Source organism: Sciurus carolinensis, chromosome 1 (assembly GCF_902686445.1).
Source record: "Sciurus carolinensis chromosome 1, mSciCar1.2, whole genome shotgun sequence".
In the NCBI taxonomy this organism is placed as follows: Eukaryota; Metazoa; Chordata; class Mammalia; order Rodentia; family Sciuridae; genus Sciurus; species Sciurus carolinensis.
In genome coordinates this window covers 107,937,335-107,965,329 of record NC_062213.1, presented here as the reverse complement: position 1 = coordinate 107,965,329, position 27,995 = coordinate 107,937,335, and the positions used below count along the sequence as shown (strand labels likewise).

The window sequence follows — 27,995 nt, the reverse complement described above, 5'->3', positions numbered from 1 at the left end:
TGGTTTCATTCGTGTCCATTATTGATTTCTTCCCCACTATATTCTTTTTAAAATCTGATTTATAGGTTTAATGATTAGAGAGAGTCTCAGTATTGTGCTACATCATTTAGTTTCACTTTCTCTGTTGATGAGAATAATAGAAATTGACTCTTTCAACCAGTGGTCCTTCATTTGGACCTCTGTAATGCACCAAAGATCTTCTGAAAGAGCTAACATCTCTGTGGATAAGTAAAACTTGGTGTGCTGTGTTAACCTGTTCTGCAAAGGCAGTCATGATAGCTTGTGCTCAGAAAGCTTTTATCTACATGTAAATGTTAATCAAACCTCATCGTGCTTATGTAAGAGAAGTGAAATTTTTATTTTTCGGGGTCATCAGTTGACACGAACTGTTCCCAGACATTATAAATCCAGCTTTAAGGACCTAACTATAAAGTTGCATTTTAATAGGCTTTCTCTCATACCTGTGAGTGACTAGTGTTTTAAAGAATGAAATTCAGTCCTACATTCTCTTATCACTCTGACTTTTTAGTTATTTGTTGTTGTTGTTTGTTTGTTTTGTTTTGTTTTGTTTTTTAAGCAAGTGAGCATTTAAGCTTCATTGATAAGTTTTTCCTTATTCTCATTTCTTTGAACCATTTTGTTTTTTTCTCATGGTGAGATGGTAGAATGTGCTCAAAGTCAGAAAGAAATCTCTTTGTTAGTGCTGGAGAGTTATCAAGGACTTTGACAAATATAACAGAGAGACCTGAATTTGATGTCAGACAGGTTGATGTCAGTTTTCTACCTTGCCACTTACTGGTTCTATGTTTTAGGAAAGAATCTTAGTTTACCTTATCTGTTACAGGATAATAGCATTTATGCCTTAGGATTATTATATAAATGAAATGAAATAATAGATATATAATGTTTGCCATATAGAAGGTGTTAGATAGAGTTTACTAACCTGCTGGAAGTCATAGCTACTTTTATTATAAACATTAGCAGTATGTATGATCTGAGATTGCTTTCTGTTTTTAAAATTTGGCTCATTTTTTTTAAGGTCCTCCTTCACCAACTAAAACTGCCAAAATGGTGAGTATTACAGTGGTCTTCAAGTGTTTCTTCCCCACTCACCAAGTGAGGTGCCAAATTTCCCTCAGTGAGAGCTCACCAGATGGTAGCTGGAAAGTCAGGAGGCACACTGCCCTGGGCTTCGACCAGATTAAGGGAGCATAGGAAAGCCCCTATGTGAAGGGTCTGTGTACCTGGTGAAGGCTTGCTACTAGAAGGGTCCTGGAGCCCCAAACTACTGATAATCCTGTCCTCCTAGTAGTAAAATGTGGATGTATTGAAGAACCTACTTGGGTGTGCTTTTATCATCTTCATCAGAGGATCAGGGTAAGTAGCTAAACATTAGGACAGATGATAAATTATTACAATTTCTTGCTGATGCCCAAAAGGAAGACATGGTAACTGCATATAATGTCACAGGGATTGTAAATACCCACATTTAGATGACTTTCTTAATTTACAACTAAACCGAACTTCCTGAAGTAATTGTGGCCTTCTGTGCTAAATTTGCCTCTGTCAAAGTGGTAGACTGTCAGACCCGAAACAGTTTCTTCTTTGGCATTCTTCTGAATAACTGAGTAGCCTCTTTAAGGACCTACATAGAGGGAGGAAAAAAAAAACTTAGAAATGGGTGCATTAAATAGTACTATTATGGAAGAAACTGTAATAGGCACACATTTATGGTCACTTATGTAATTATGTAGATATGAAAATAAAGTCAGTAGTTTTAAAATCCAAATTTAGTTCTGGTTTGCTTGGAGTCTTTTACCTCAAAATTGAAAAAAGGTCTCTCATAACCATAAACCTTAGACTGTTAAAGGAAAGACCATCCCATATTAAATGAATTAATTCCTTCTAGCCCACCAAGTAGGAATCCTCTGCAAATTTGCTGTTATGTGGATCAAAATGAAAATAAAACAATAAGCTTCAGCCCTCTGTATAGACGACTGTACAGTCAGATCTAGTGCAAACAGAAATTCTTTTTGTGCATTCAGATAAAGTCACACTATATTTTTTTGTATTTCTCTGCCTCCCTAGCAATCATTTTTAACTCCTGTACCACCTTATCTGTTTCATAACAGATGCTATTGCAGCCATAGTCACCCTAATGCTTTATAGTTGATGGAAGGCTCTAGTGATGTTGAACAACTTCTGACAGAACCCTAGGATGTGTGGATGATGGGGGGAGGCCGTTTTCACCTTCTCTTCCATCTGTCTGGGTGTGGGTCAGTGAGGGAGTTCCCCTGTCGCATGACACTTTGTGGTGCCTGACCCTTCATTGCCTCGTCGCAAGCTGGTGCCCCTGCATTCTAGTCAGCATTACTTATTATAGGAATCTGTAATCTCCTGTCCTAACAAAAATTCAGGATGGCAAGCTGATCTCAATCTATACTTTTAGGGTATTTATTAGATTTTATTTTTAAATTTTTAATTAAGTCATTTTGCTTGACAATTATTGGGGAAAGTTCTATTTGAGTAGGAAAAAGTATCAAAATATGCTGCTCTGTTTTCCCTTCTCTGATCGATTGCCTAACATAGGGTATTTCCCTTTCATGTCTTTATTTGAATTGACCAGACAGAGTTTTCAATGTCATTTTTATAACCTAAATTGTAGTTAACACTCCCTAACCCATTTTCTTAGGAGAAAATATTAAACATTTTCACTGGAAATCAGTGAGTGGAAGGTGAGATTCATGAAGAATTTGATGAAGGTATTCTCTGAGGCACCCTCTTACCTTGTGTTAGATTCCTATTTGTCTTCATCCCAAAGTGAGTTTTTGTCTTGGTGGTACAGAGAAAAAGGCAAAATTGCTTAAATATAGGACCAATTGAGGCTTTTCTGTTGACATCACTATAAACCTTTTTTCTAATTTAAGTTAAATGTTTTAACCAAATAAACACAGCTACAAAATTGAATTCCTGTTAAGACTGCCAGTAGATTGTGGCTTTGACCCTGCCATTTATACAGCTGTACTCAGTTGATGTACCCAGTTCAGATAGCAGTTTTATTAATCAACCATTTTATTTAAAAAAAAAATACTAAGTAAGGCCCTTTTCCATTTCAGAAAACAGATAAAAAAGAAAATTCAGGAAGTTTGGAGGCCATAAATGAACCCATTCCCCAGCCTATGCCTTTTCCACCCAGCATTATCAGATCAGGATCCCCAAAGTTGGATCCTTCTGAGGTCTACCTGAAGTCTAAGACTTTATATGAAGATAAACGTAAGTAGTCATGGAATATTTCAGAAGAGAATGTAATAAGATAAATTGAATTTTTTTTTTTACGGGAACCTTCCCATCTTTCAAAAGCATATTAAGAGGTTATTTCTTCATTCTCATTTTAATATGACTCTTGGTTTCTGACATGTATATTCAATGTTCATTTATTCATTTTTTTCAAAACGGTATATTAAGGGTCAGCAGTCTATCAGACATCACATTAGGCGATTGGAATATAGAAATAAAGAGGTCATATAGGCCTGCACCCAGAAACATTATTAAATCAAAATGGAAAAGCCAAATGTGTAATCAAATGTATACATAAGTACACAGGAGCCTACCCCGTGCAGTGATAGAGGGATGAGCTGCTGAGTTGGATCCAGAATAGGAAATGGTCAATTTCATCAATGTGAGTAGGACACAGTATTAGGCAAAGCTTCATACAGGAAGTAAAGCTTTAGCTAAGACTTAAGGACAGAGAAGTGTTTATGAGGAAGACAAAAGCACACAGAAGAAGAAACACAGAAGTAGCGTTTGCAGGTTGGCCTTGCATGGCCTGGTTTCTAAGTGATTAGCAAGGGAAGCCAGAGAGGAGAGTAGGAGCAGATAGTGAGAGTCAATCACTCACTTCTGAGGAAGCTAGAGTTGATCATATAAATAATAGAGAGTCACAGAATCTCTATTATGGAAAATATTTGGGGGCCTGTGTTTTAGAGAGTTTTTTTTGGCAGGAATTTGGAATATGGATCAGAGGGGTGTACAATTTTAATAGGAAGCCAGAGTCAGCTCCTTAGAGGAGTCCAGCTAAGGAGAAGAGAGAGTGTACAATACTTATTTATCTACTGATGATAAATCTTTTCCAAAGTAAAATACAGACATAAGTAGGTTTAATTTTTTAAATTTTGTTTTTAAACCATAGAGCTGTATTTACCATGAAAAAGATATACCCAGGTAGAAATATTATGTTAATTCACTTCATGCTTATTTACCTAGTTGTAGATCTTTATTGTCATATCTCCAGGTCATATTTAGAAAGATAAAGACCAGGTGTAAGCATAGCAAAGCAATAATTTAAGTTAGTAGAACTATACAATTCCTTTCTTGAGACTTCCCATTCATACATAGCCTGATATAGTCTTAATATTGCAGTCCCATTGGGCCTCACCCATAAAAAGGTATTTGACTCATGATTTCTCTAATTTCTAAAGTTCTATGATTTGTATATAGTGTTAATATTTTCCCACAGATAAAACCTTAGTCATGAAATAGATTTTCCTCATTTAATATTCTGATGAATGCCTTCTGCCCTTTGGGAACAGGATAGCATGGATTAAGAACTTCTAGAACTTGGAAATCAAGCTGGGTTTAAATCTCAGCTCTACTGTTCTTTATGTCACACTAGGCAAGTCACATAGGCCCTTAGTTTCCCCTCTTAGAAAACAGGGCCAGTAAGAGGTGTTAGCTGTTGTTTGTTTTCCTTTAAAACACTACCCATTTTGCAAAGTTAGATTAAGTAAGTGGTTTATGTCAGATACTTTCCTGAGACAAAGTTAACAGCTTTAGAGTAGAAATGTAAGGCACCCTGTGAAAAATGTAGCCTGGAAGTCTTATTATGAGACAGAATTTTACTAAGTTGCTAAGGCTGACCTGGAAATTGCTTTGCTTCCTGCCTCTGCCTCTTACCTGAGATTACAGGTGAGTGTCACTGCACAGGCTTAACAGAACTTAATAGCTAGTTCTCATCTTATATCCCTTCACCCATGTTTCCATTCTTCCTACTCAAAGCTAATTGAAAAGAAAAATTACTTGACTCCAGGAACTCCATTCTTCTCCTGTCCATCCACTTGGACTCTCCTAAGCTGGCTTCCAAACCTTCTTATTTCCTTAGAGCATAAAAAGCCCCTATGTCTAATGTGTTTCTGGAAATTCAGATGCATGAAAATATTAATAAAAGTTATGTGCTTCTCCCCCCTCCCCATAAAAAAAGAATAGAAATAAGGCATTTTGTAAGCTTGCTTTTCCTAGGACTTAAAGTACTTTGCTCAAATTTGGTTTCTACATCATTTGCACCTATTAAATATCTAACTCAAATTGAATAATTCTGTATTTAAAGTTCCAATATTGATTGGAGAGCATTAGAAGTTAGTGGCAGTATAATATTTAGAACATGGGGATTGGTAAGCATTCCTAAATAAACTTGTTACAGTTTTGTTCAGCACTCAAACCAAGGATTTATAGTTGAATTCTCTGTACTTCAATGTTAATAATAAAATTAACTTTTATTTTAATTTTCACATATCAAAAAGTTTTGAGATTATAGTTTATTGAATTATTCTATGACATTATTCTACTAAATATTGAACATTATTTTGTGTTAATCCTTTTAAAATAAGTAAAAATATTTACTTTACACTTTCTGGTTTTTCTTAGCACCAAACACCAAAGATTTGGATGTTTTTCTTCGGAAACAGGAATCAGGGTTTGGCTTCAGGGTGCTGGGAGGAGATGGACCTGACCAATCTGTAAGTGTAAATACTTTAGAATGTGGCCATTCCTGTTAAAATTTTTGAGTGGCAATATGGTGGATTTTAAGTTTATTTTTTTCTCTTATGGTTTTATTAATATGAGTGAAAACTGCATTTCTATGAGTGTCACAGTCCCTTAGTTAACCTGGTATAGTTTAGGGTAATTTGGTAAAAACCAAATATGTCAACTATTAATTGGACATTGATTATGTTCTTTGTAAATAATTGAAGTTTGTTTGGAGCTGAATGTATTAGCTTTTTGCCACTATGACAAATACCTGATAAAAATAACTTAGAAGTGGAAAGATTTATTTTGGCTCAGTGTTTCAGAGATTTCAGTCCACAGTCAGCTGACTCCATTGCTTTGGACCTGAGGTGAGGCAGAGCATCAAGGCAGAAAGATATGATAGAGGAAAGCTGCTCAGCTCTTGGTAACCAGGAAGGAAGTGAGCAGAAACAAAATATAGTCTCTAAAAGCACACCCCCTGTGACCTGCTTTCTCCAACTAGGCCCCACCTCCTACAGTTTCTCCCTAGTCCATTCATATTATTAACCTGTCAATGGATTGATCCATTGATAAGGTCAGAGCTCTCATGATCCAATCACTTCCCAAAATTCACACCTGCAAACATTACTGCACTGGGGACCAAGCCTTCAAACATGAGACTTTGGGGGATATTTCAGATCTAAACCCTAACACTGGGGATATAGCTCAGTGGTAGAGTGTGTGCCTAGCATGCTTAAGTTACTGGTTTTGATCCCCAGCACCAGAAAAGAAAGGTTATTTTAACTTTTTATTTACCTTTGCCTTTGTTAAACAGATTTTAAATCATTTTTCTTCTCTAAAAGACCTATAATCCAGTGTCCTCTTTACCACAACTACTCTACTTTCTGAATGCTCTGTAGACAGTTGGCATGAGCATATGCGTATTATTTCACCTAATCTTAGTAGGGTAGCATTTTCATGCTCAGTACTTTACTGACGTTTCATTTGTCAGCTATGAAACTAGAGGAATATAAAATAATTAATGTTTCCGTCCAGAAGGCATAAGAGCTATATTTGCAAAGCATTTAAAATCTAGAATTTTGTTTATGCATAATTCTCACATAAACTTAGTTTTGTTTTTAAGTTTTTGCCTTTGGTATTGAATGTCAAAGAAGTAATGTGTTTTATAGAATTTAAGAACACATTTATAATTTATATACTATCAAAAAGGACTACATTATTATACTTGGAAGTTAGGTAAATAATAGTAATTTTTTAAAATCACAGACTTCTTTCTATTTCTGAGTGGGTCATTTTATATATATAGTATAAATGTATTCTAATAGTTATATTGTTTACACTTATAGTAATCACTGGAACCACTTGAAGCTTAAGGCACCTTGCTCTGTATAGAGCAAACATGAGAAACTTTGTTTTTGATAGTATATGTATTTTTTATTATTTTTGATTTTTTTTTATATTCATAGTGTTTTTCCTAGACTTTTTAAGAATTTGTTTTAAACAACTCAAGAGCAGTCTTTCTCTTAATTATCAGGTTTGCCCAGGTCTAAAACTAGCCTAAAATTCAGGATTGCCTAATTAAAGGACCCTAATTATTGGTGAAAAGAATGAACCTATTGCAAGTGAAGAACACTTGTACTGTTAGCTGTGTGTGATGGGAGAATCATAAAAATGATCCCAGTTGCTGTGAAAAATGTGTAGAAAATCTTTCCTGACAGAATTGAACAGACTTTTACTCTTAGTAGCTACTCCACAGAATTGCGTTTACTGAGTTTGCTTTGTTACATTGTGGTGATGGAGATCATGGTGCTTTTTAAGTTATTGAACAACTTTGTGTTTTTGTTTTTTTTTTTTAAATGTACTCAACCCCGAGAAACTAGAAGGATTACATTTATGCACTGTGGTTATTTGAAGTGCCATTTTGGAGAATGGGCACATTGTAAGATATTACCTTTCTGAAATTGACGGAATTCATAGATGAACTGCAGAAATCTGTTGTTTTTCACACTGCTAAGTCAGGGAATCCTCAGATCTTTAGTTAACCTTGGTAGATTGTACAGACCAACCTACACTTTGTTTTACCAGATATATATTGGTGCCATTATACCCCTGGGAGCCGCTGAGAAAGATGGCCGGCTCCGTGCAGCTGATGAACTGATGTGTATTGATGGAATTCCTGTTAAAGGGAAGTCACACAAACAAGTCTTGGACCTAATGACAACTGCTGCTCGAAATGGCCATGTGTTATTAACCGTCAGAAGAAAGATCTTCTATGGAGGTTTGTGAACTGTTTCTGCTCTGAAAAATTAAAAAGGAAACAAAGAGACTTAGTCTTCTCTCTGTGTGGTTTTGCAGGGTATTTTATTATGTTTAATAATATGTGAAATAAGCCATTTGGTATGACCAAAGACCCCATTGTGGAGGTCATATAAGGTCAAAAGGATCCACAAATAATAACACTATAAAAACAAAAAACAAGTTTTAGGCCTCTTTATTAAGATTGTATTAATATATTGATAAATTTTACCACTATATCTATGCAGATCGAGTATGAGTTCAAATCTGTTTTTGTTTTTGCAGTACTGGGGATTGGACCCAGGATCTCACACATACTAGAAAAGCTCTCTACTATTGAACTATACCCCCAGCCCTTTTTGAAATTTTTTTATTTTGGGACAGGGTCTCTCCAAATTGTCCCAGTTGGCCTCAAATTTAAACTCCTCCTATCTCTGCCTCCCAAGTAGCTGGGATTATAGGTGTTCACCACCTATAATCCAGCTAAATTCATTTTCTCAAACAAATAAATAATTATTTATCAAGATATCCCACTAGCTGAATATCAAAAGAATTTGGGTCCTGATGAAATCCCAAATATTCCAGGAAAGTGAAATTTTTCTACTAGAAAAGTTTTAGTATAATTTAACATTTATTGGGTACTTACAATGTTCCAGATGCATGGATTCTTTTATTTAGTTCTCCCAACACTGTGTTGTAAATATTGTCATGAACTAGTTGTACAGTGCCTCACTGGAAAGATTAAGAGACACATAGCTGGTAGGGAGTAGGCCAGGATCAAGTTATGGTTTATTTGCCAAGCCCAGGGTCTGTGACATTAGGATACAAATATATCTTACAGTTTTCTTATTAATAGCTTTGTGAATATTAAATAGGATTTTTAAAAGTGAATTTTTGCCACTTAAAAAAAAGACAACTCTAGCACAATAAACCTCATGCATGTATCAGTTTCATTCACTTAGTTTCTGCTGTATCCCCAGCACCTAGAGGAGCACCTGCCTGGCACAGAGTAGACCTCAGTAAATGTTTGTTAACTTGATGAATATTCTCATAATTCTTTTGTTTGTTCATATTTTGGGGGGCTTTTGTTTGTTTGTTTCCAGCCCAGGACCTCACTGGGCTACACTCCCAGCCATTTTATAACATCACTCTTAAAAAGTGATTGCAGCATCCAAAGTAAAAGTCCCCCTCTCTTAGTAAATACCAGGCATTTGGAGATACAGGTAGAATTTAATGCATTTCCTCAGTTTGGGTGTGCTAGAGTCAGCGCTTAACTCCATTCAGTAAGAACATGAAAGGCATGTGGAGAGACGTATGAAGAAATATTGTAGTAGTTTGGTGTTATTAGACATTTTAGCTAATTCATTCTAACCATGCATCATACAGAAGTTTTTTTTCAGTGATTGCATATAGGTGGCGTTGTGTTGAGATGCTGAAACGTATTATTAAAATCATGTAAATTTTCAACCAAAAGAGACCTTAAGAATGTATATTCCACAACTGTACTATGTTGGGACTGTTAATGATGTCCAACTAAATGATCACACAAAATAAGCTTTTTTCTTTTTTTCTTTCTTTCTTCTTTTTTTTCAAGAGTGAGAAAGAGTAGAATTTAGGTAAATGTGAAGCATAAAAAGAGAACTCTTACAGAGGCAAGAGGGGACGTGATAGCAGGTTACCCAAGACTTTTTTTTTTTTAATCAATTAGGACTAAATTGTACCATTCTGAAATTCTAGTGTTGTTCTTGAATGGCAGAAAAAAGTGTAGGTTAAATGCCCATTTGCTCGGGATCCTTTATGACCTTATCTGTACCAAGCACAGTCTGCTGTTCTTGTACAGTTTGTTATGTGCCCCAGAAAGGGGGGAAAGAAAGGCCAAGAACTGCTAATGATGAACTCATTTAATCTCAACAGATCAGAAACATCAATTATAAAACACATTATATAAGGCAAATCCTGTGCAGATGGCAGACTGTCAGAATGGGTCAGCATTTGTGTCCTCATGCTCTGACCAGACATTGATGAATATCAGTCACTGAACTAATTTATATTTACAGTTTATTTTAAAAGGAAATTTACCATGTAATTCCTCATTATCTACTTTTGCTAAAATTGCTGGTTCAGGTTATAAACCTTGACAGAACTAAAACAATTTCAAGAATGTTTTTACAGGGCTGGGGAGATAGCTCAGTTGGTAGAGTGCTTAAGGCCCTGGGTTCAATCCCCAGCACTGCAAAAAAAAAAAAAAAAAAAAAAAAAAAAAGAATGTTTTTACTGTCAAACCTAACAGAAGCTTTGAGAAACTCTCTTTAAAATGAAATAACATTAGATCATGTGTAGTTTTCCAATATACCTTAAGCGTTTAGGGAGTCATGGACTGTGGCTACCTACATCTGCACTCAGATTATGCCCAAAACTCACGTCGGAAGGCTGCTTTTCTGTTCTTTGTAACTAGAAACTGAATTTTCTCTGAGAGGTTTAGAACAAAAACACTTTATTTACCAAAAATTATGATTTTCCAGAAATATCAAAACTAATCATATTTATTATAGAGAAACAGCCTGAGGATGAAAGCTCTCAAGCCTTCATTTCAACACAGAATGGATCTCCCCGCCTAAACCGACCAGAGGTCCCAGCTAGGCCTGCTCCCCAGGAGGCCTATGATGTTGTCTTGCAACGAAAAGAAAATGAGGGATTTGGTTTTGTCATCCTCACCTCCAAAAACAAACCACCTCCAGGAGGTAAGGGCAACTATAATCTATAGTCTCTCCTTGTGTAAGTCTACTGTTTTGAGCCTCCCACTGGACTTTATGAAACTAATTAGGAGCTATGTGTAAATGTCCTTAGAGACTTATCTTTTTAAGAATAGTGAATATTTTCCTATTTTCAAAAGTAAGGTAATCTGACCAAACCTTCCAGGCTTCAGACTTATCCATCATCTCAGATTCCATAAAATAAGTCTCAGCTCAGTTTGCATCAAGATTGAACTGCGACACTTCATCAGGGACCTGATTTAATGGATTTAGGGAAAATTGCAACACCAAAATTTTTAATTAGTTTTTGGGCACAGTTAGAAGTCATGTGTGTAGAACTGAATTAAATACTAGAAGCCACTGATAAAAAGCAAAACAGAATAATAGACTATCTATCTTGACCCAAATATATCTTAGTTCTTTCATGTTACTTAATGATGATTGCTGTATTCCGGCTATAAATTGCCTTTGTTGACTGGTAAGAGGCCTTCCCTCCTACCTTTCATCTATATCTCACTAAAAGCTAAAAATTTTGTCAACCTTTGAAAATTAATATGAATATCCTGAACCAAGTTTAACCGAATTCTTATATCTGGGAAGCATGAGTGCATGATCACACTCACACACACACAAACACACACACACGCATACATACATACACACACACACACACACACACACACACACACCAGTTCCATCAACAAAGGAGGGAATACATCTGGGAAGTTCAGGGCTGCTATAATTCAGCAAATTAAATGTTTGTCTTGTCTTGATATTTCTAAGAAAGATAATCTTTATATATAATTATAAAATCCAATTGAATGTAAAATGAGGTCCATCACATTGATATGTATGTATTATGCTTGTCTGGTGACTTTATTTTTCTAAGTCAAGCAATAAAAATGTTTGACCACATGAAAAGATGCTCTTGCTTTTGCCAGTGGATTTGATTATATCTTGAGTAGGAAGATGCTTATAGACTAGATAGTCATGAAAACCTTAGTGAAAAAAGAAAACCCTTTCAGGAAAGTGTTATGAGCCAAACCAATTTGCAAAAATCTTGGTAAAATTAATGCAAGTGTGTAAAGAAAGAAGAGTCTATGACATGGATGAGTTATTGCTATAGTGTCAGGTCACTGCTCACTGATACTAGTTTCCATTTTCCGGAAGCAGTTGCTATGGCAACACTTGGAACTGGAACTGTCACTGATGCTGTGAGGATGATTATGTGGCCTATGTCAGAAAAATGAAAGGAAAGCAGCTTTTAGGTGGTTTTTAATGTTTTATCATTGGAATACAGTCTTTTCAAAAACAAATAACTATATAGGATAATTATATTGTCATTCTATACCATACAATAATCCCAGACATTTAAGATTAACAAAAATAGTGAAAGATTAGTCAGTGTCATAGATACTAAACACTTCTTAGATTGACTCTGTTCCCTTTCTAGCACTGCAGAAATAAGCAGTTTAGTTTTTACCATAAAAATAAGTGACATAAAGCAATTCAGTAAAAACTTGTATTAAATATTTTAAAACATTTTGTATGTGTTTAGATTTTACTTTTTAAATGTTTTCCTATTTGTGTATTTTAATAATGTTTAAGGACTTCAGTTATTTTGATAGTTTTGCATATAGAGATGATCAGTTTCTGAATAAGGTGGTGTCATTAAATGTGTTTGAATCACACAAACTTGAATTCAAACCCTGTGTATATCTTTGAATAGTGATCTGATCTTGGACAAGTTACTTACCCTCCAAGAGACTGGAACTTCTACATGTTAACTGATGCCACCATTGTTATCATCATTATTATTGAGGAAATTGCTACTGGCTCTTGACGTATTTTGTGTTTTGTTTTGTTTTGAGAAGGTATCTCCATCAAACCAGAGGCTGAGCTCAAACTCATGGTCTCAAGCAGTCCTCCTGCTCATCCTCCTGAGTAGCTGAGACTCTAGTATGCACCAACACACCCTGTGACCTACTTTTTTAAAGAAATTTTAAAACATTTATCAATTCTTAAAAATGAGATGGGAAAGAAAGCTCAATTAAAATGTATAATCGAGGCAGCAGCTAACATGTGGCAGGAAATGGGTATTTGCAGTTCATTAATTATCAGTCTGAATGGTAAAATAGGCTTAAGTTGTTGATAAATTTTATATAAAGTATCTGAGATTTTCCACTATGGTGCAAAACCAGAATTCACTGACCTGCTAGTTAATAATCACACAAAATGCTGAGCCTTCACGCCTTCTTCTTAGAATGCCATTCATCTCATACATATAGAAGGGTCCTGGGGTAAGCCAATATGAAGAGCTTTTCCTCACAGAGGCTGAGCAGTTGCTGTGATCTGCGTAGCAAAGAAGGTGTGGTTTACAAGGGAATTAGCAGCAGTGGGAAGGCAGGAAACCTGTCTGTAGATTCTTCATTATGGACTTCATCTTAGAACTCTGCTCAATGTAGGTTACTTTTTTCTTCTAAGTAAATGTATTTCCAGGTGATGTATGTCTCAAAAAGAGTTCCTAGTAGCATTTAGAAATTCTGAGAGTCTCCCCTGTTGACTTTGTCAAAGACTGGGATCCAGGTTAGCATCCCCAGTGTACCTCTGTGCTGAATGAGCACTGTACTTAGAAAAGGTCTCTATTTAAGATGAAAAAGACCTGCTCATTTTCACTCTGCCAGTACTTCAGAGCTTTTAATGTTACTCTTATTGTATTGGTCTTTAGTTCTGGTTGCAAAGGATTCTTTAAGAAGGGGACATTTCCAGTTACTATTCTTTCTGATCCTGAAAAGAAATGTGTAAGAGCACTAATGTGATCTTAGCAGCTAGAAGGCAGACTGTAAGACAGATTGAGGCCAGAGATGAATGAAGATGAATGAGGTGGCTTTATGGTGAATGCCTATAGGCTGTGTATACAACAAAACCAAGGCAGGGCTGTAAGTTTTCCTGTAGCTGTATGTGCTCTAAGGGAGCACCTGGCAAAACTTCCCAAACCATTCAGAGACCTTTCTGCTGGTCTGTTTGTGACTTTAGCTGTTTTGATGGTACTGCTATAATACCAAGGCAGTAGCAATTTACTTTCCCCTCACCCAATCAACCCTTTTAAGAAAGCTGTATACCACCATTTGCCAATTCCTTTTTGCCACACTGCTCACATGATCAGAAAGAGGACCACTGAGATTTCAGAGGTTAATTCTGTTTGCTGCCTCCCCAAGTCTGAACAAGCCCCTTTCAATGTGCCAAGGAGCTGAATGATTTTTTTCTCAGAGAAACTAGAATGAACACTATGTATGAGTAAATCCTTTCTAAGAAGGAGAATAACTAAGAAGGTTTAGAAGGTCACCACAGGGCCACCATGCAATTTGCCATGTGTTCCGGATACACCACCTGTTGTACTGTTAGTGAATCCACTCATAATGCCTGGCACAGGACCTGCCCATACTGCTCTGACATATTCCTAATCACTCTCTTTACAAGGAAAATTGAATCTTAAATGCTGGGTATAATTCAGAGCTAAAAGGCACTTTCTTCCAACATTGACTTTTTTCTACTTTAAGATAAAATCTCCCACTGAATAATCCTAGAATAGCCAAAATACTGTCTTTTCCAATCCAAATGAGGGTCTATTAAAATGTCCCTAACATACTCTTAGATATGATTCAGAAAACTAGTAAGAAGTGTTTTACTAATTCACAGTATCATCTAAAAATATTAATTATCCCTATTCATATCAATCAGTAGTCAGCCAGAACCCATGTGCCTGGTTAAGTTTATGACCAAGGCTAGAAGTTCTCAAGAGACCCTGGAAGGAACATTTGTTCCAATACACATGGCCTTTATTGCACAGTGGAAGATATTTTGTTTGATATGATTTCCTGACTGTCTGAGAATTCATTTTAAACTGTGATAATAGCAAAGCATCTTGCCATTTAGGCTGAGAAAGCCCTCAGCTTTATGAGGTAGGGGTACTGTGGCGCTGCAGTGTCTGCAGGTATGTGAGACAAGGCTTGTATTCAGAGCAGAAATGTATCTGTGAGCCAAATAGTCTTAACCTTAAATATGTAATGTTCTAACTTCACTCAACTTTTGACTTTTAAAAAGATCTAAGGACACAAAAGGAATTAATTTTTTATAGAACTAAGTATGATTCATTTTAATTATCAGTCATTTCATTGTACCTGGATTTCTGATCAGTAATTATTGAGTCCTAAACTTGAGTTTGAACTGCGTTTATCTAAAAGATTCTTTGTTGAAATAAGTGCCCCTTCATTAAGGCCAGAGAGGGTCTCATTGTATCAGGTTTCAAAATAGCTGAAAACAATAACAAATGAGATGTCAGATCAGTGAAATATTATCATTATCAGTGAGATCAGTAGCTCTTAGCCATGAAAATTAGGATGATGTTGCAAGAATTGGAAAAAGACAGTGGATTGAGGCATCAGGAGAGTGACTGAGCAGCAACAAGAGCTGTTATGGTTGCCAGAGCTGCCAATTAAACCTGATGAAGAAGACAACCTTCTAGGAGCACCAAGACTTCATGGGGAACCTGACCAGCACTGGAGAAGTCCTGGACAAGAAGCTGGAGGAAAGGGGCTTGGACAAGGACTGTGTGGTCCTTGGCCACTTTCCGGTGCTAAAAAAAAAAAAAGATCTTTTCCAGGAATGACTGAAGGCCACATGTGCCGCCAACACAAGCAGCCCCAGGACTGTTCCGGGTGCCTTTGACAGTGGTGTGCCACCTCCTCTTGGTGCTCTTTGGCAAACCCTCAACTGCAGTGTCTACATCATGTCTCCAGACTGCAACCAAGTGAGACCCTGCCTATTCCCTACCAAGGAAAAAGGTTGCTGTTGTCGCATTCACATCTGACATACTCCAAGGCCTTTGTGGAGTTCTATCCCTTCACCATTTCAGCCTTTTTAAAATTCTCAATCTTGCATACCCATCCCTTGTCCTTCCCCTGCCTGTTCCATGGCAACAGTTATCTGCTTTTCTGAGTGGATTCCTGGCTCCCTTCCTCACCTGCACCTTCACCTGTGGTCTGTTGGATGCCATTTGGCTCATTGTTTGGCAGAACAGTCACTCTCCTTGTAAGTTTTTTAGATCAAGTCAGTGGCTTTCAGTAAATTCTAACAAAGTTTCTGTTAAGTGGAAAACAGCAAAGAGATTTCTGTCTATAGTCAAAACTATGTAAAAGTATGCATGTGATCAAAGAGTGGGAGATGATTTGAAAATAGAGGCACTTGGATATGACAATGATGTGTAGGGCTTCTTTACTGTATTTTCAAAGAATTTCTTTGTTATTATGTTGAACTTTTAAACTATGATTATGATGATGAATCCAACATTAGTATCATCTTAAATAATTGGAAAACTTGGGCATTCTTTCCCATAGTTATTCCTCATAAAATTGGCCGAGTCATAGAAGGAAGCCCAGCTGATCGCTGTGGAAAGCTGAAAGTTGGAGATCACATCTCTGCGGTGAATGGGCAGTCCATCATTGAACTCTCCCATGATAACATTGTTCAGCTGATCAAAGATGCTGGCGTCACTGTCACACTGACGGTGGTTGCTGAAGAAGGTAAGGAAGCCTGGGCTCGCCTTCCCTGCACCAACTCAGAGGCACAGCCTGCATCATGCCAGTATCACTGCAGTTGTAGAACTGTTTGTGTGCTTTGGGGTCTCATTCTTCGCCTGTCCCATTTAATGAATTTAAAAGACAGTTTATTACAAAGTTGTCAGCAGCTCAAGAAAAATAATCCAGCTAGTGAGTGGTGGTCATTTATTTATGTACTGGAGAAGCAATCACCCAAAAGAAAGACTGGTAATACTTTTCAGATGTTATTTTTTTAAATAATGTCTTAAGTCTCTGCTTGAGTGAGAGAAAATCCTTTAAACAGTTCAAAGGAGGTCACTTCTGATATCAAGTCTTTCATGTCAGGGCCTTTCCGTGGGGGCAGGGCTTTGTTCTGGCAGCTGCTTTATTAAGCCGGGCTAGGGGAACATGTAGGCATGGCTGGTAAATAGGGCATAAGACACAGACTGTCCTGGAATAGTGTCATCCCTTGTTTAAAGCTTCTTTTTAATCATTAGGAATTTTTAATTGGGAACTATTTTGAACCAGTTCATGTTCTTTGTTTATGAATTACTAAGTGACCACTATGTAATGTTCATTTTTCCTGATTTTTCAAAACTAATGAGGAGAAGACAAAAAGAGAGCCGTGAAGGGCCTGTCGTTCATGTTAGGATTCCACACACTCTGATATTTATTCCTGTTCTGTTTTCTCATGACCCTCTAATCCAGTCAGTTTCTGGGTTCTTTGTACTTCTTGATTCTACCTTTCTTTTCTATGCCTATGGCACCAACTGCTCTCATACTTTTCTCTTTAAGGTATTATATAAGTCTTCTTTCCATTCAAGATACTGTGTTGGGTATCTACATGAGCACAAGTTCCCCCCCGGCTGTTCTCTGAGGCCCTTTCCAGCTCTAGGATCCCACCATGCTGGGATGCCCCTGCCTCTGCTCTTTCCCTTCTCTATTCTGTCCCCAGACTCTCCCTAATCTCTGCTGATTCTTCCTTCTAAAATCTTTCAGAGCCAAGTGCAGTGTTGCATGCCTGTAATCCCAGCTACTCCAGAGGTTAAGACAGAGGAATCCCAAATTCAAGGCCAGCATAGCCAACTCAGCTCTTTGAAGAGAGAGTATTATTAACTGACTGTTACACTTAGCAGGTGCTCAGTAAATGTTTTTGAATGAAGGAATGAGTATATAAAAGAATAAATGGATGAACAAATGAACAAAAAGAAGTCAGGAGATTTTAGTTGTGAGACTTCTATGCCCGTTAACTGAACAGAAACTTCTGAACCCAGTAGAAATAAGACTTGCCACAGTGTTTACCACTACCTATTAGCTAGTCATATAACTTTAAACAAGCCACTTAACATTTCTAATCTTCAATTGGTTATCTGTAGAATGGAATTAATAATATCTATTTTCAGATCATTGAAAGAATTAAGGTGAAAATGTCTGTAAACCGCACAATTACCATAAGTTGCTATCATTATTTTACCAGCATAACTGGCTCACTCATTTAGGTGTCTGCTTTAATCTCACCATATCTGGAAATAACAGTAACATTTAATAAGCACTTAGTATTCTTTACATATTAACTCATTTAATACAATAATACTAGGTAGGCATTATAATTTTCACATCCTGGTAGAATACTGTTGCAGAGCCATTAGATAATTTGCCTATGGTTATAAAATCAGTACAGAACTGGTCTGGCTTCCCGAACCTGTTGAGTTTTTGTTTGGTTGGTTGGTTCCTTTTGCCTTTTTTTTTTTTTTTTTTTTTTTTGCTGGGATTAAACCCACAACCTTGCATATGCTAATAAGCAAACTCTCTTGTGAACTACAGTGAACTACAGCCCCAGGCCAGAACATATACTTTTTAACAGCTGTGTTTTCCCTCACAATAGTGTCTTAAAATAAACCTTCCCCCTGCCTGCTCCAGTACTCCTCTTGTCCCTAACCACATTTTGCTTTTCTTCATTGCATTTATCTCTGAGATTAAAGTTTTACGATTCAAGTTAGAAGTTTTTTTTTAGTTTACTGCTGAATATTAAGGACCAAAAAAAATGTTAGTCACATAGTAAAATTTTTTTGAATGAAAAAATTAGAAATTGTTTTGGAATGTTACTTAGCTGTAATATGGGTCAAATTTCTTTTTCTTGGTTTGTTTACCATGATCTATATAGCCTGCATTTTAGCCGTAACATTTGTTCTGTGACTCACAGGATAAAAGCAACACTGTGTGCCACAAGATATAATATTTCAGGGTTTTTTGAGAATGATGTTTGTAGTGTGCTTACATCCTCTGCCATGCAGTAGGCATGAAGTGATAGAAAGGGCTAGAAGTAATGAGACTAGCAGTAGTGAGATCAGTCGAACCATCTATAGAAAAGGACCAGTGTTTTTTCCCCAATCCATCTCAGATTAGTATTTTTGTGAAATACAATAAAATAAAATCAAGTGAAAAATAAAAACAAGTTAATCTGTCAAATTGTTGTAAGATTTATAAATGTTTACTCTTGGTATCCTGTATATCTTATTGCCAGCTGACCCACAAACCATACTTTGTAGATAGTTTAGGAGAAAGACTATTTTTTTCTCTTAGTATTTTTTTCAATATTAACATTGATTGTTGATAATGTCTTTTTTGAGGTCATCCAGAAATGCTCATTTTTCTTAGAGTAAAAGTTACCTTTGACGTTCTGGCCCAAATACTTGTGGACTTGAACTTTCCTAAATAATGTATTCACAGTTTGGGAGACAGAGAAGTATGGAAGGAAACTTCTTAGCAGATATATTCTTAAAATATATTCAGTGTGTAGGCACAGCCTCTTAAAATACAATCATATTTGACTTGTAAAATCATATTTCAGTGATTACACATTATTTTATTGTACTCTAGGTTTTGATTAAACTTTGGAAACATTCAGAATCCCTTCTTTTTTGGGAGGAAAAATAGAAAGTCAGTCTTCTGTCCATAAAAATTTCATTCATGGGGTTTGTAAATCTTCCAAGTTTCTCATTGAATTCAGTATAAAACTTATCAACTGCACCACAGCCAAATGAATATTTGTATCTGCAGAGCTATTTTCAGAAATCACACATTCAGATCATTCCTTAGAACTACATTGCTTCCCATCCAATACTGCTTCCTGAAGCCATTCACTATTAATAGGTAACAGGCAGTTTCCTGGAAAAAGAACAACTATTTGTTCCTACCATCCTTTTTTCTTCCCTTTGCTGGATACTATTTAGTATCCATACTGTTTTGCCCAGGAAACGGCAGAGCAAGTGTCAGGTCTCAGAAAACTCTCAAACCAGGCAATCATGACAGGGCGACTTCGCCTCGTGGCATTCCCCACCGCACCACCTCTTCCTCCACCACGGAATCTTGTTCTAAAGTATGGAACATAAAGTGACTGTTCTCATAGTTTCTGCTTACTGTAAAGAAACCTGTATATTGTATTATTTTTTCAAATTGATTTCCAGTTTTTGTCAAGTATTGTTTATTTGATTTTCAAGACTGAGCGTGTTACCAGATGCTGTCAAGAACTCATACTGGAGTGATTCTGGTAGTGTTGGCATGATTTTATTTTGTTTCCCGTTTATTTGTTTATTTCTACTTGTCTCCGTATTCCACTCATTTCTCTCACTGCTCCCACTGGCAGCCATTCTCGTATGTTTTACATGCTTCATTTTTATTTATTTATCTTTTGAAATACATTGTTTGTTCTGTGTTGACATTTATTTTTGAGTTATATAAATGGTATTGTGTTACAAGGTTTTATGCTAGGTTTTTTCCTCAGAACCCTGTCTTTTTTTTAAACAATATTTTGCTTTTCCAAGATCCAATCTGGATTCCTCATGGCATCTAGTTAGTTGTCTTGTATTTTTTTTTTTTTTGGACCGAGCTAAAATTCCACACTACAAAACTCATTTTCCTAACATATGCAATTTGGTTTTTGTATATTCACAAGATCATGCAGCCATTACCACTAATTTCATAACATTTTATCCCCCAAAAAGAAACCCCATACCTATGAAAGTCACTTCCTATTTTCCTCCAACCCCATCCCTAGGAACCACAAATCTACTTTCTGTCCCCATAGATTTACTGGCATTTCATATAAATATAATCAACACATGGCCTTTTGTGTCTGGCTTCTTTCATTAGCAAAATGTTTTCAAAGTTCGTCCTTGTAGCGTGTATAAGTACATCATTCCTTTTAATAACTAATGAATAATACTCTATTATGTATGCATGTGTTTTGCTTACTTATTAATCATATGGTAGACTTTTGGGTTGTTTTCACTTTTTTACTACTGTGAATTATGCTGCTATGAACGTTGATGTACAATTTTGTACCAATGTATGGTTTCATTTTTCTTGGGTATTACCTAAGAGTAGAATTGTTGGATCATATGGTGACTATGTTTAACTTTTTGAGTGACTGCCAATCTGCTTTTCACAGAAGCTGCTCCGTTCTTACTCTCACCAGCGGTATGTCGAAGCTCCTAGTTTCTCCATATCCTCTCCAACACTTATTTTTTGGTTTTGGGGTTTTGCGGGGGACAGAACAAGATGAGGAAATTGGTTGGTTGGTTTTCATTCCAGCCCTAGGAGGTGTGAAATGGTATCAGATTGTGGCTTTGATTTGCATGTGCCTAATGACTAATGATGTCTAGCGCCTTTTCATATGCTTACTGACCATCTGATTATCTTCTTTGGAGAAACATCTATTCAAACTCTTTGCCCATTTATAACTCAGTTATTCATCTTTGTTGAATCATAAGTCTTCTTTATTGATTTTGAACATAAGATCTTTATCAAATACATAGCTTACAAGTATTTACCAATCTGCAGTTGTCTTTTCACTTTCTTGTACTGTCGTTTGATGCATGAAAATTTCGATGTTGACCAAGTCCAATTCATTTATTTTTTTCTTTATATGTTTGTGTTTAGTTATCATAGTATTGTGCGCTTTTAAGACCTATCCACATTGCTGAGTGAACATAACGGATTACTTTTAACTACATGTCAGTCTTCCATAATGTATATTTATCACATTTTAGCTGCTCACTCCCCTATAGACAGCCAGATTGCTTCCATGTCCACAGAATCATAAACAATTCTGTGAAATAAATCCTCATATATGACCTTATAAACTGAGAATTTCTGGGATGGATTGCTGAGCAAATGGAATTCACATGTTTAATTTGATTCAGTACTGTCAGATTGTTCTCCATCTGTACTTCCACCACCAAATCACTGAGGATTCCTCCCTGTAGCTTTAAATCCCAACCAATGCTTGGTATTATCAACTTTTGAATTTGCTAGCATGGGAAGTTAAATTATCTCATTATTATTTAATTTGCATTTCCCAAATTTTCCATGAATTTAGCAGCTCTTCATATGCTTGGATTATTTCTTTTCTTGTGAATTACCAGTTTATGTCTTGTAGGCATTCTTATTTGGGATTTCTATCATTTTCTTGTTGGTCTTTAGGGATTCCTTGTGAATTACATAGGCATTAACTAGTTCAATTTTTGTTTTAGAAGTACAAATATCAGGGCTAGGGTTGTGACACAGTGGTAGAGCACTCATCTAGCACATGTGAGGCACTGGGTTCAAACAAATATTGACGGACAAGGTGGCACACACCTGTAATCCCATCAGCTCAGGAGGATCTGAGTTCAAAGCCAGCCTCAGCAAAAGCAAGGTGCTAAGCAACTCAGTGAGATCCTGTCTCTAAATAAAATACAAAATAGAACTGGGGATGTGGCTAAGTGGTCGAGTGCCCCTGAGTTCAACCCCCAGTACCCAAAAAGAGAAAAAAGAAAAGAAAGAAAGAAATATCTTTTCCTGTCATTTATATGTTAACTTTGACCAGGGTCCCCTCTTATACCAAGATTCTTAGTTTAGTTGTAATCAAATTAGTCATGTTTTTTTTTTTTTTTTTTTTTTTTTTTTTTTTTTTTTTTTTTTTTTTTTACTGTATAGCTTGAGCTTTTGAGGTTTTAAGATAAATCATCATTTTGCCCCACATCATAACAATTTCCTCTGACAATTTTGTCTTCTATTAGATTTATCATACTGCCTTTAGGAATTAAGCCATCTGGAGCCTACTTTTGTATATAGCTTTAGGAGGAATTGAGTTTTACTTTGTATTCCTATTATGAGCCAGTTTCCCCGCACAGCAACTAATACTTCCTTTTCCCATTGATTTATGGTGCCATTCATCCTGCATATCACCTTACCCTATAAACAAGAGTGTACAAGGCTGTTCTATTCATTTGTTTGGGGGCTAGTATGAAATATATGTGTATATGTGTGTGTGTATGTATACATATATATATAGAGAGAGAGAGAGAGGTGTACATATATATAATTATATATAAACAAATATATGTAATTTACACATAAATGGTTATTTTATCTATAAATTTGTGATATATTTTGTTATAGCTGTCTGTTAGGACAAATCTCTCTCTTCCTCTGTCCCTCCCTCCTTCTTTCCCTCCTCCCCCCAAATCAATTGGACATGCATTGAACTTTTCCATATAAAATTTTAGAACAAATTGTTAAGCTCTTCCCAAAAAAAATCCATATTTGTTTGCATATACTGAAAAGACATAAATATATTAACTTTGAGATTTGATTTATTTTTTAATATTAAATTATTTCACCTAAGAGCATGAAAATGTTCCTCCAGTTTTTCAGATCATCTTTTATATACTTCAGTGGAGTTTCATAGTTTTAGAAAGCTCTCTCATAGGGTTCTTCTTTTTCCTCTTTTTGTGTGTGCATGGTGCTGTGTATGGAACCCAGAGCCTCCCACATGCCAGGCAAATGCTATACCACTGAGCCCCATCCCCAGCCCCTTTTACTCTTGATAAAGATAATTATCAATTCATTGATGTTTCTTGCCATAGTTTAACTGTGGATTTCATGTTTATCCTCTGATAATATAAATATACTTAGGTATTTACACACAGAAATTCTAGGAGAATTTTAATATTTATTGAAGGAGAGATGCTTACCCCATTGCTTTCCTATTTGGGGAATTCTCAGATCAAATTCAAAGAGAATATAGGCTTGTTTGACGTGGAATAAATATTTAACTTTGAGAAGTGGAACAAGTTATAACAGGAATAAATTGGGGAAGCCACACAGCATGAGTTGGAGGACTAAACTAAAAAGGAAAGAATACTAATGATAGGAAGTTTTCTTTAACCTTGATTAGGATAACACAAAGCCGAGAAGTGTGATTCCTGTGATCAAGGAGGTGCCATCTAGCAGAAGAAATAGGTGTCCCACAATAAGTTTTGTGAAGACTGCCTTAGGGCAGGGAAGATTCTCAGGAGGTGACACTTTGAACAGGAGTTGAAGTGGGAAGGCAGTAGTGCCATTGACACATTTGGATATATCTTAGGCACAACAAAAAGCACTGGGTTTTTTTGTTTTAAGCAAAATAGTTGGCAGTTGGCATGTTCTCATCTGTGTATTAGAACTGGAGTCCTGGAGGCAAAATGAAGGCCAGATTGGTGCAAGGAGACCAGTTAAGAGATCAGTTGGCAACTCCTTAAGCTAATTGGGAAAATAAAATTCATGATAGCAGTACTTTGAAAGGGCTGCCTTTCCCACCAAAAAAGTCCAGGGTGATAGCCCACCCCAAACCCACTCTGCTTCCTGGAATACTTAACGTTGAAGAGGAAACACTGCCCTCTGGATAAGTTCTGGTCTAAGAGTTGATCCTACATCTCAGGATCCAGAGCACATAGTTGAAATCCATGTTGACATGCAAAGCTGGCAGCCAGAGGGCTTTAGGAATCCTCAGGGGCCTGAGGATTTTCTGTCCTCCTACTACTTTTCACTCTTCCCCAAGCTTCTAGTTGCAAGAAGTAGTTCTTAAATATAAATATATTATGTATCAGTGTTTTTAGTCCCACAGAACTTTGAAGAGAACAACTTAATCCAAGCCAGAAAATAGTGATACAATAAACCCTGAAGTTTCAACTTCCTCAGTAGAAATTCGTGTTTCTTATCTTCAGCATCAGACTTTCTCTATCTCCGTTTTATTCTGAGTGTGTTTATGTGTCAGTTTCTATTTGTGTTTCAACCTAAAATGGCCTCCATATTGAACATTTTTGTAAAGGATGGTAAATATTTCAGAATATATACTTAAAGAGAAATGCATTCTCAAATGAGACATATTGTTTTGATGATGACAATGACAAAAATAAGGATGATAGTTGTAATAGAAACATTTGTATAGTGAATATTGCCAAGCACATTTCTAAGCATGTACATTTATAAACTCCATGAGATAACCATATTTCTTTTATATTTGAGATGATTAGAAGTACAGAGTATAAAACTAACTTGCTCAAGAACACACAGCTAGTAAATGATGAATCAGGCTTAAAACTTGTCTATCTTGCTGGGTGGGGTTGTAGTTCAGTGCTTGCCTAGCATGTGTGAGGCACTGGGTTCGAGCCTCGGCATCACATAAAAATAAAGATATTGTGTTCAACTATAGCTAAAGTTTTTAAAAAAATTTGTCATCTTGCTCCCTTGTTCATACCTTTAATTTAAAAACTATGCTCCATTTCTTTGATATTTTAAATATCATAGGCTTTAATATTTGGACAGAGTAAAATGTTCAAAAGTTTGAGCTTTAAAAATATGAATCTTGGGCTGGGGTATAGCTCAGTTGGTGGAGTGTTTGCCTAGCATGCACAAGGCCCTGGGTTCAATCCCCAGCACCAAAAAAAAAAAAAAAAAAAAAAAAGAGTCTGAACTTTAGATTAGGTTCAGGGGAGTGAAAGGATGGGTGGGGATCAGGGGTAAGAAGGGTAGCAGAATGACTCAGACACTGTTACCCTACGTACGTGTTTAACTATACGACCAGTGGGATTCTACATCATGTACAATCAGAAGAATGAGAAATCATACTCCATCTATATATGACACATCAAAGTGCATTCTACTGTCAAGTATAACTAATTAGAACAAAAAAATTAAAATTAAATATATGAGTCTGAGCTAGACGTGGAGCACTCCTGTAATCCCAGCAACTCAGGAGGCTGAGGCAGGAGGATCACAAATTCAAGACCAGCCTGGGAAACTTAGTGAGAACTTGTCTCAAAAATTTAAAAATAGGGGCTGGGGAGATAGCTCAGTCGGTAGAGTGCTTGCCTTGTAAGCACAAGGCCCTGGGTTTGATCCCCAGCACCCAAAAAAAAAAAAAAAAAAAAAAAATTTTTTTTTAAATAAATAAAAAGGACTGGGGATATAGCCCAGGACTTGCCTAGCACGTGCAAAACCCTGTTCAATCCCTAATACTGAAGGGTAAAGAAAAAGAAAATGTCTGACAGTCTTAAGAATCATTTAACTGTTATCTCCCATGACTTCTGTCTAGCTCTGGATGCAGGCTATTACTGTGCCTAGCTCTGCAGTCTGCCTTCAAAGAGCAGCAGGGGATCCAGACTGTTGGAAATGATACAGAAGCAAATGTTACTTTTTCACCTGTTTTCTTGTAAAAACCTTTTCGCTTATATTCTTATAAAACAAAAGCAGTAATCTTTATAAGCATTCGTCAACACTCAGGGTGATTTTCTGATCTTTGGTACTCAGTGTCAGGCAAAATAACTGCTCCTGTGTTGAAAATATAGGTTCAAAGATGTGTGTGTAGTTTGCAGACGGGCCTGTGTTCCAGAATTCCCAAGACCTGGCTTTGTTACCTGGAATAACTTACCAGTTAAGAGGAGCCTGCTCTGGAAACCCACAGAATGGGCAACAAGACAGTTCCTGGAACTCTGTCTTCAGCATAGATCCCCTTGAATATGAGCATTTCTGATTCTCACATTGTATAGATGACTAAATTGATGAAAATGGGAAGTAGGAATATGGCTCCTGTTGTCCTGAAAATTAACATTAGCCAAAAGCCACAGGGGGAAGATGCTAAAAAGATGGTAAGGTTCCAGTTCCGGCCAACTAACAGTACCTATTCTTGTAGTCACTGAAGTAGGTAAAGCAGTAACCATTTGTTTTTATTTCACTTTCATAGATCCACTTGGCCTTCACACTTTTATGTACAAATTCTTATTTCTGTTGTTTTCTCATTTAAACAGAGCATCATGGTCCACCATCAGGAACAAACTCTGCCAGGCAAAGCCCAGCACTGCAGCACAGGCCTATGGGACAGTCACAAGCCAACCACATACCTGGGGACAGGTGGGGCTGTTCTTCTCAGGTTTCCTTTTTCTTTTTTTCTCATCACCCTACTCTTCACACACACCCTACCCCATGGAGTTCTGCAGAAGCCAGCTGTTGAGGTCAAAATGAAAACCCTTTGTGTTCCTCCCTCACTCCCTCAGTACCTTCATCCCTTTTCCCAGCCACATCCCAAGCTTGGCATGATCATCTAGACCTGCCTGATGAGTGAGGATTGGAAAGAAATGACAGTAATGTCCAGCTCTGTTATTCTTGGGCCTGCTAATTTTGGTAGGGAAGCCCCGTCCCACATGGATTGCTGTCCTCTCAGACTACCTGAGCAAACAGGGCAGAATATCTTTTGTCTTTTGTTGAAAATATTAGTTGCAAAACAAAAACTGGATTTTCAGAAATCCAGCATCTTCCAAGGCATTGGGACTATGAGAGAGCCATTTTTCACTGAGACAAGATCACTTTATCTGCCCTGTGGTTCAGGTACTTGAGGGCAGTTGTCCTTGGTATAAACTACACTGATATGCCATGGGAAAGAAATGGACGCTGGCAGACTTTAAGCTTTGCTGAAGTTAATGACCAGGTTTCCCCAGCATCTCTCTGGTTGTAGATATCGTCTACCTTTGTAGCGGTTTGGCAGAAGGAAAATGGCAAGGGTTAGCTTTAAAAGCAATTAGTTTGCTTTTCCTTTTAGACTGTTTCATTTTCTTGCTTTAGAGAGTGACTTATTTCTCTCTCTTGTAGAAGTGCCCTAGAAGGTGAAATTGGAAAAGATGTCTCCACTTCTTACAGACATTCGTGGTCTGACCACAAGCACCTTGCACAGCCTGACACTGCAGTGATTTCAGTTGTAGGCAGTCGGCACAATCAGGTAAACAAAGCCCTAGATGTGAACTGAGATTTTGAGTTGCTCCATCACTGACCTTGGTGACTTTTTTTTTTTTTTGCAAATCAGTTCAGATAAATTTGTTTTCAAAATTAATAATTCTTGTTCACCTACTATGTGTTTGACACTCAACTTCTTGAAAGGATATAAAGACGAAGGGGAAGTTTACCCTCTAGTGGGGGAAATTTTTACCTTTGGTTAAGTACTCAGAAGCACATAGTGGGCTTTTGTTTGTTTGCTTGTTTTTCAGGAAAATTTGTCAAGATCTACTAAAATGAAACGCTTTCTAAAATTCTTTTTTCTGGTTGCACATTGTTCTATTACAGATTGACCAATTAGAAGAGATATGTCATCCTCAGATTAATTTAGCCTATAAAACTTGCATTCCTTCCTCATGATAATAGAAATGCATATCAAGAATATAATTCATTTCTCCCAGCTACGAAAGTAGTTTTT

General features: G+C 36.7%; 1 protein-coding gene across 2 annotated transcripts in view; it reads left to right on the top strand.

Moving 5' to 3' along the window:
- Positions 1–27,995, top strand: part of Magi3 (membrane associated guanylate kinase, WW and PDZ domain containing 3) — a 268,530-nt gene that overhangs the window by 229,407 nt on the left and 11,128 nt on the right. For both annotated transcript variants that reach the window (XM_047544260.1, XM_047544268.1), the window contains exons 11-18: positions 1,040–1,071; positions 3,117–3,273; positions 5,701–5,792; positions 7,888–8,080; positions 10,650–10,838; positions 16,247–16,432; positions 26,560–26,662; positions 27,398–27,524. In XM_047544260.1, the coding sequence (XP_047400216.1) occupies positions 1,040–1,071; positions 3,117–3,273; positions 5,701–5,792; positions 7,888–8,080; positions 10,650–10,838; positions 16,247–16,432; positions 26,560–26,662; positions 27,398–27,524 (1,079 nt within the window). The remainder of the gene's footprint in view (positions 1–1,039; positions 1,072–3,116; positions 3,274–5,700; positions 5,793–7,887; positions 8,081–10,649; positions 10,839–16,246; positions 16,433–26,559; positions 26,663–27,397; positions 27,525–27,995) is intronic.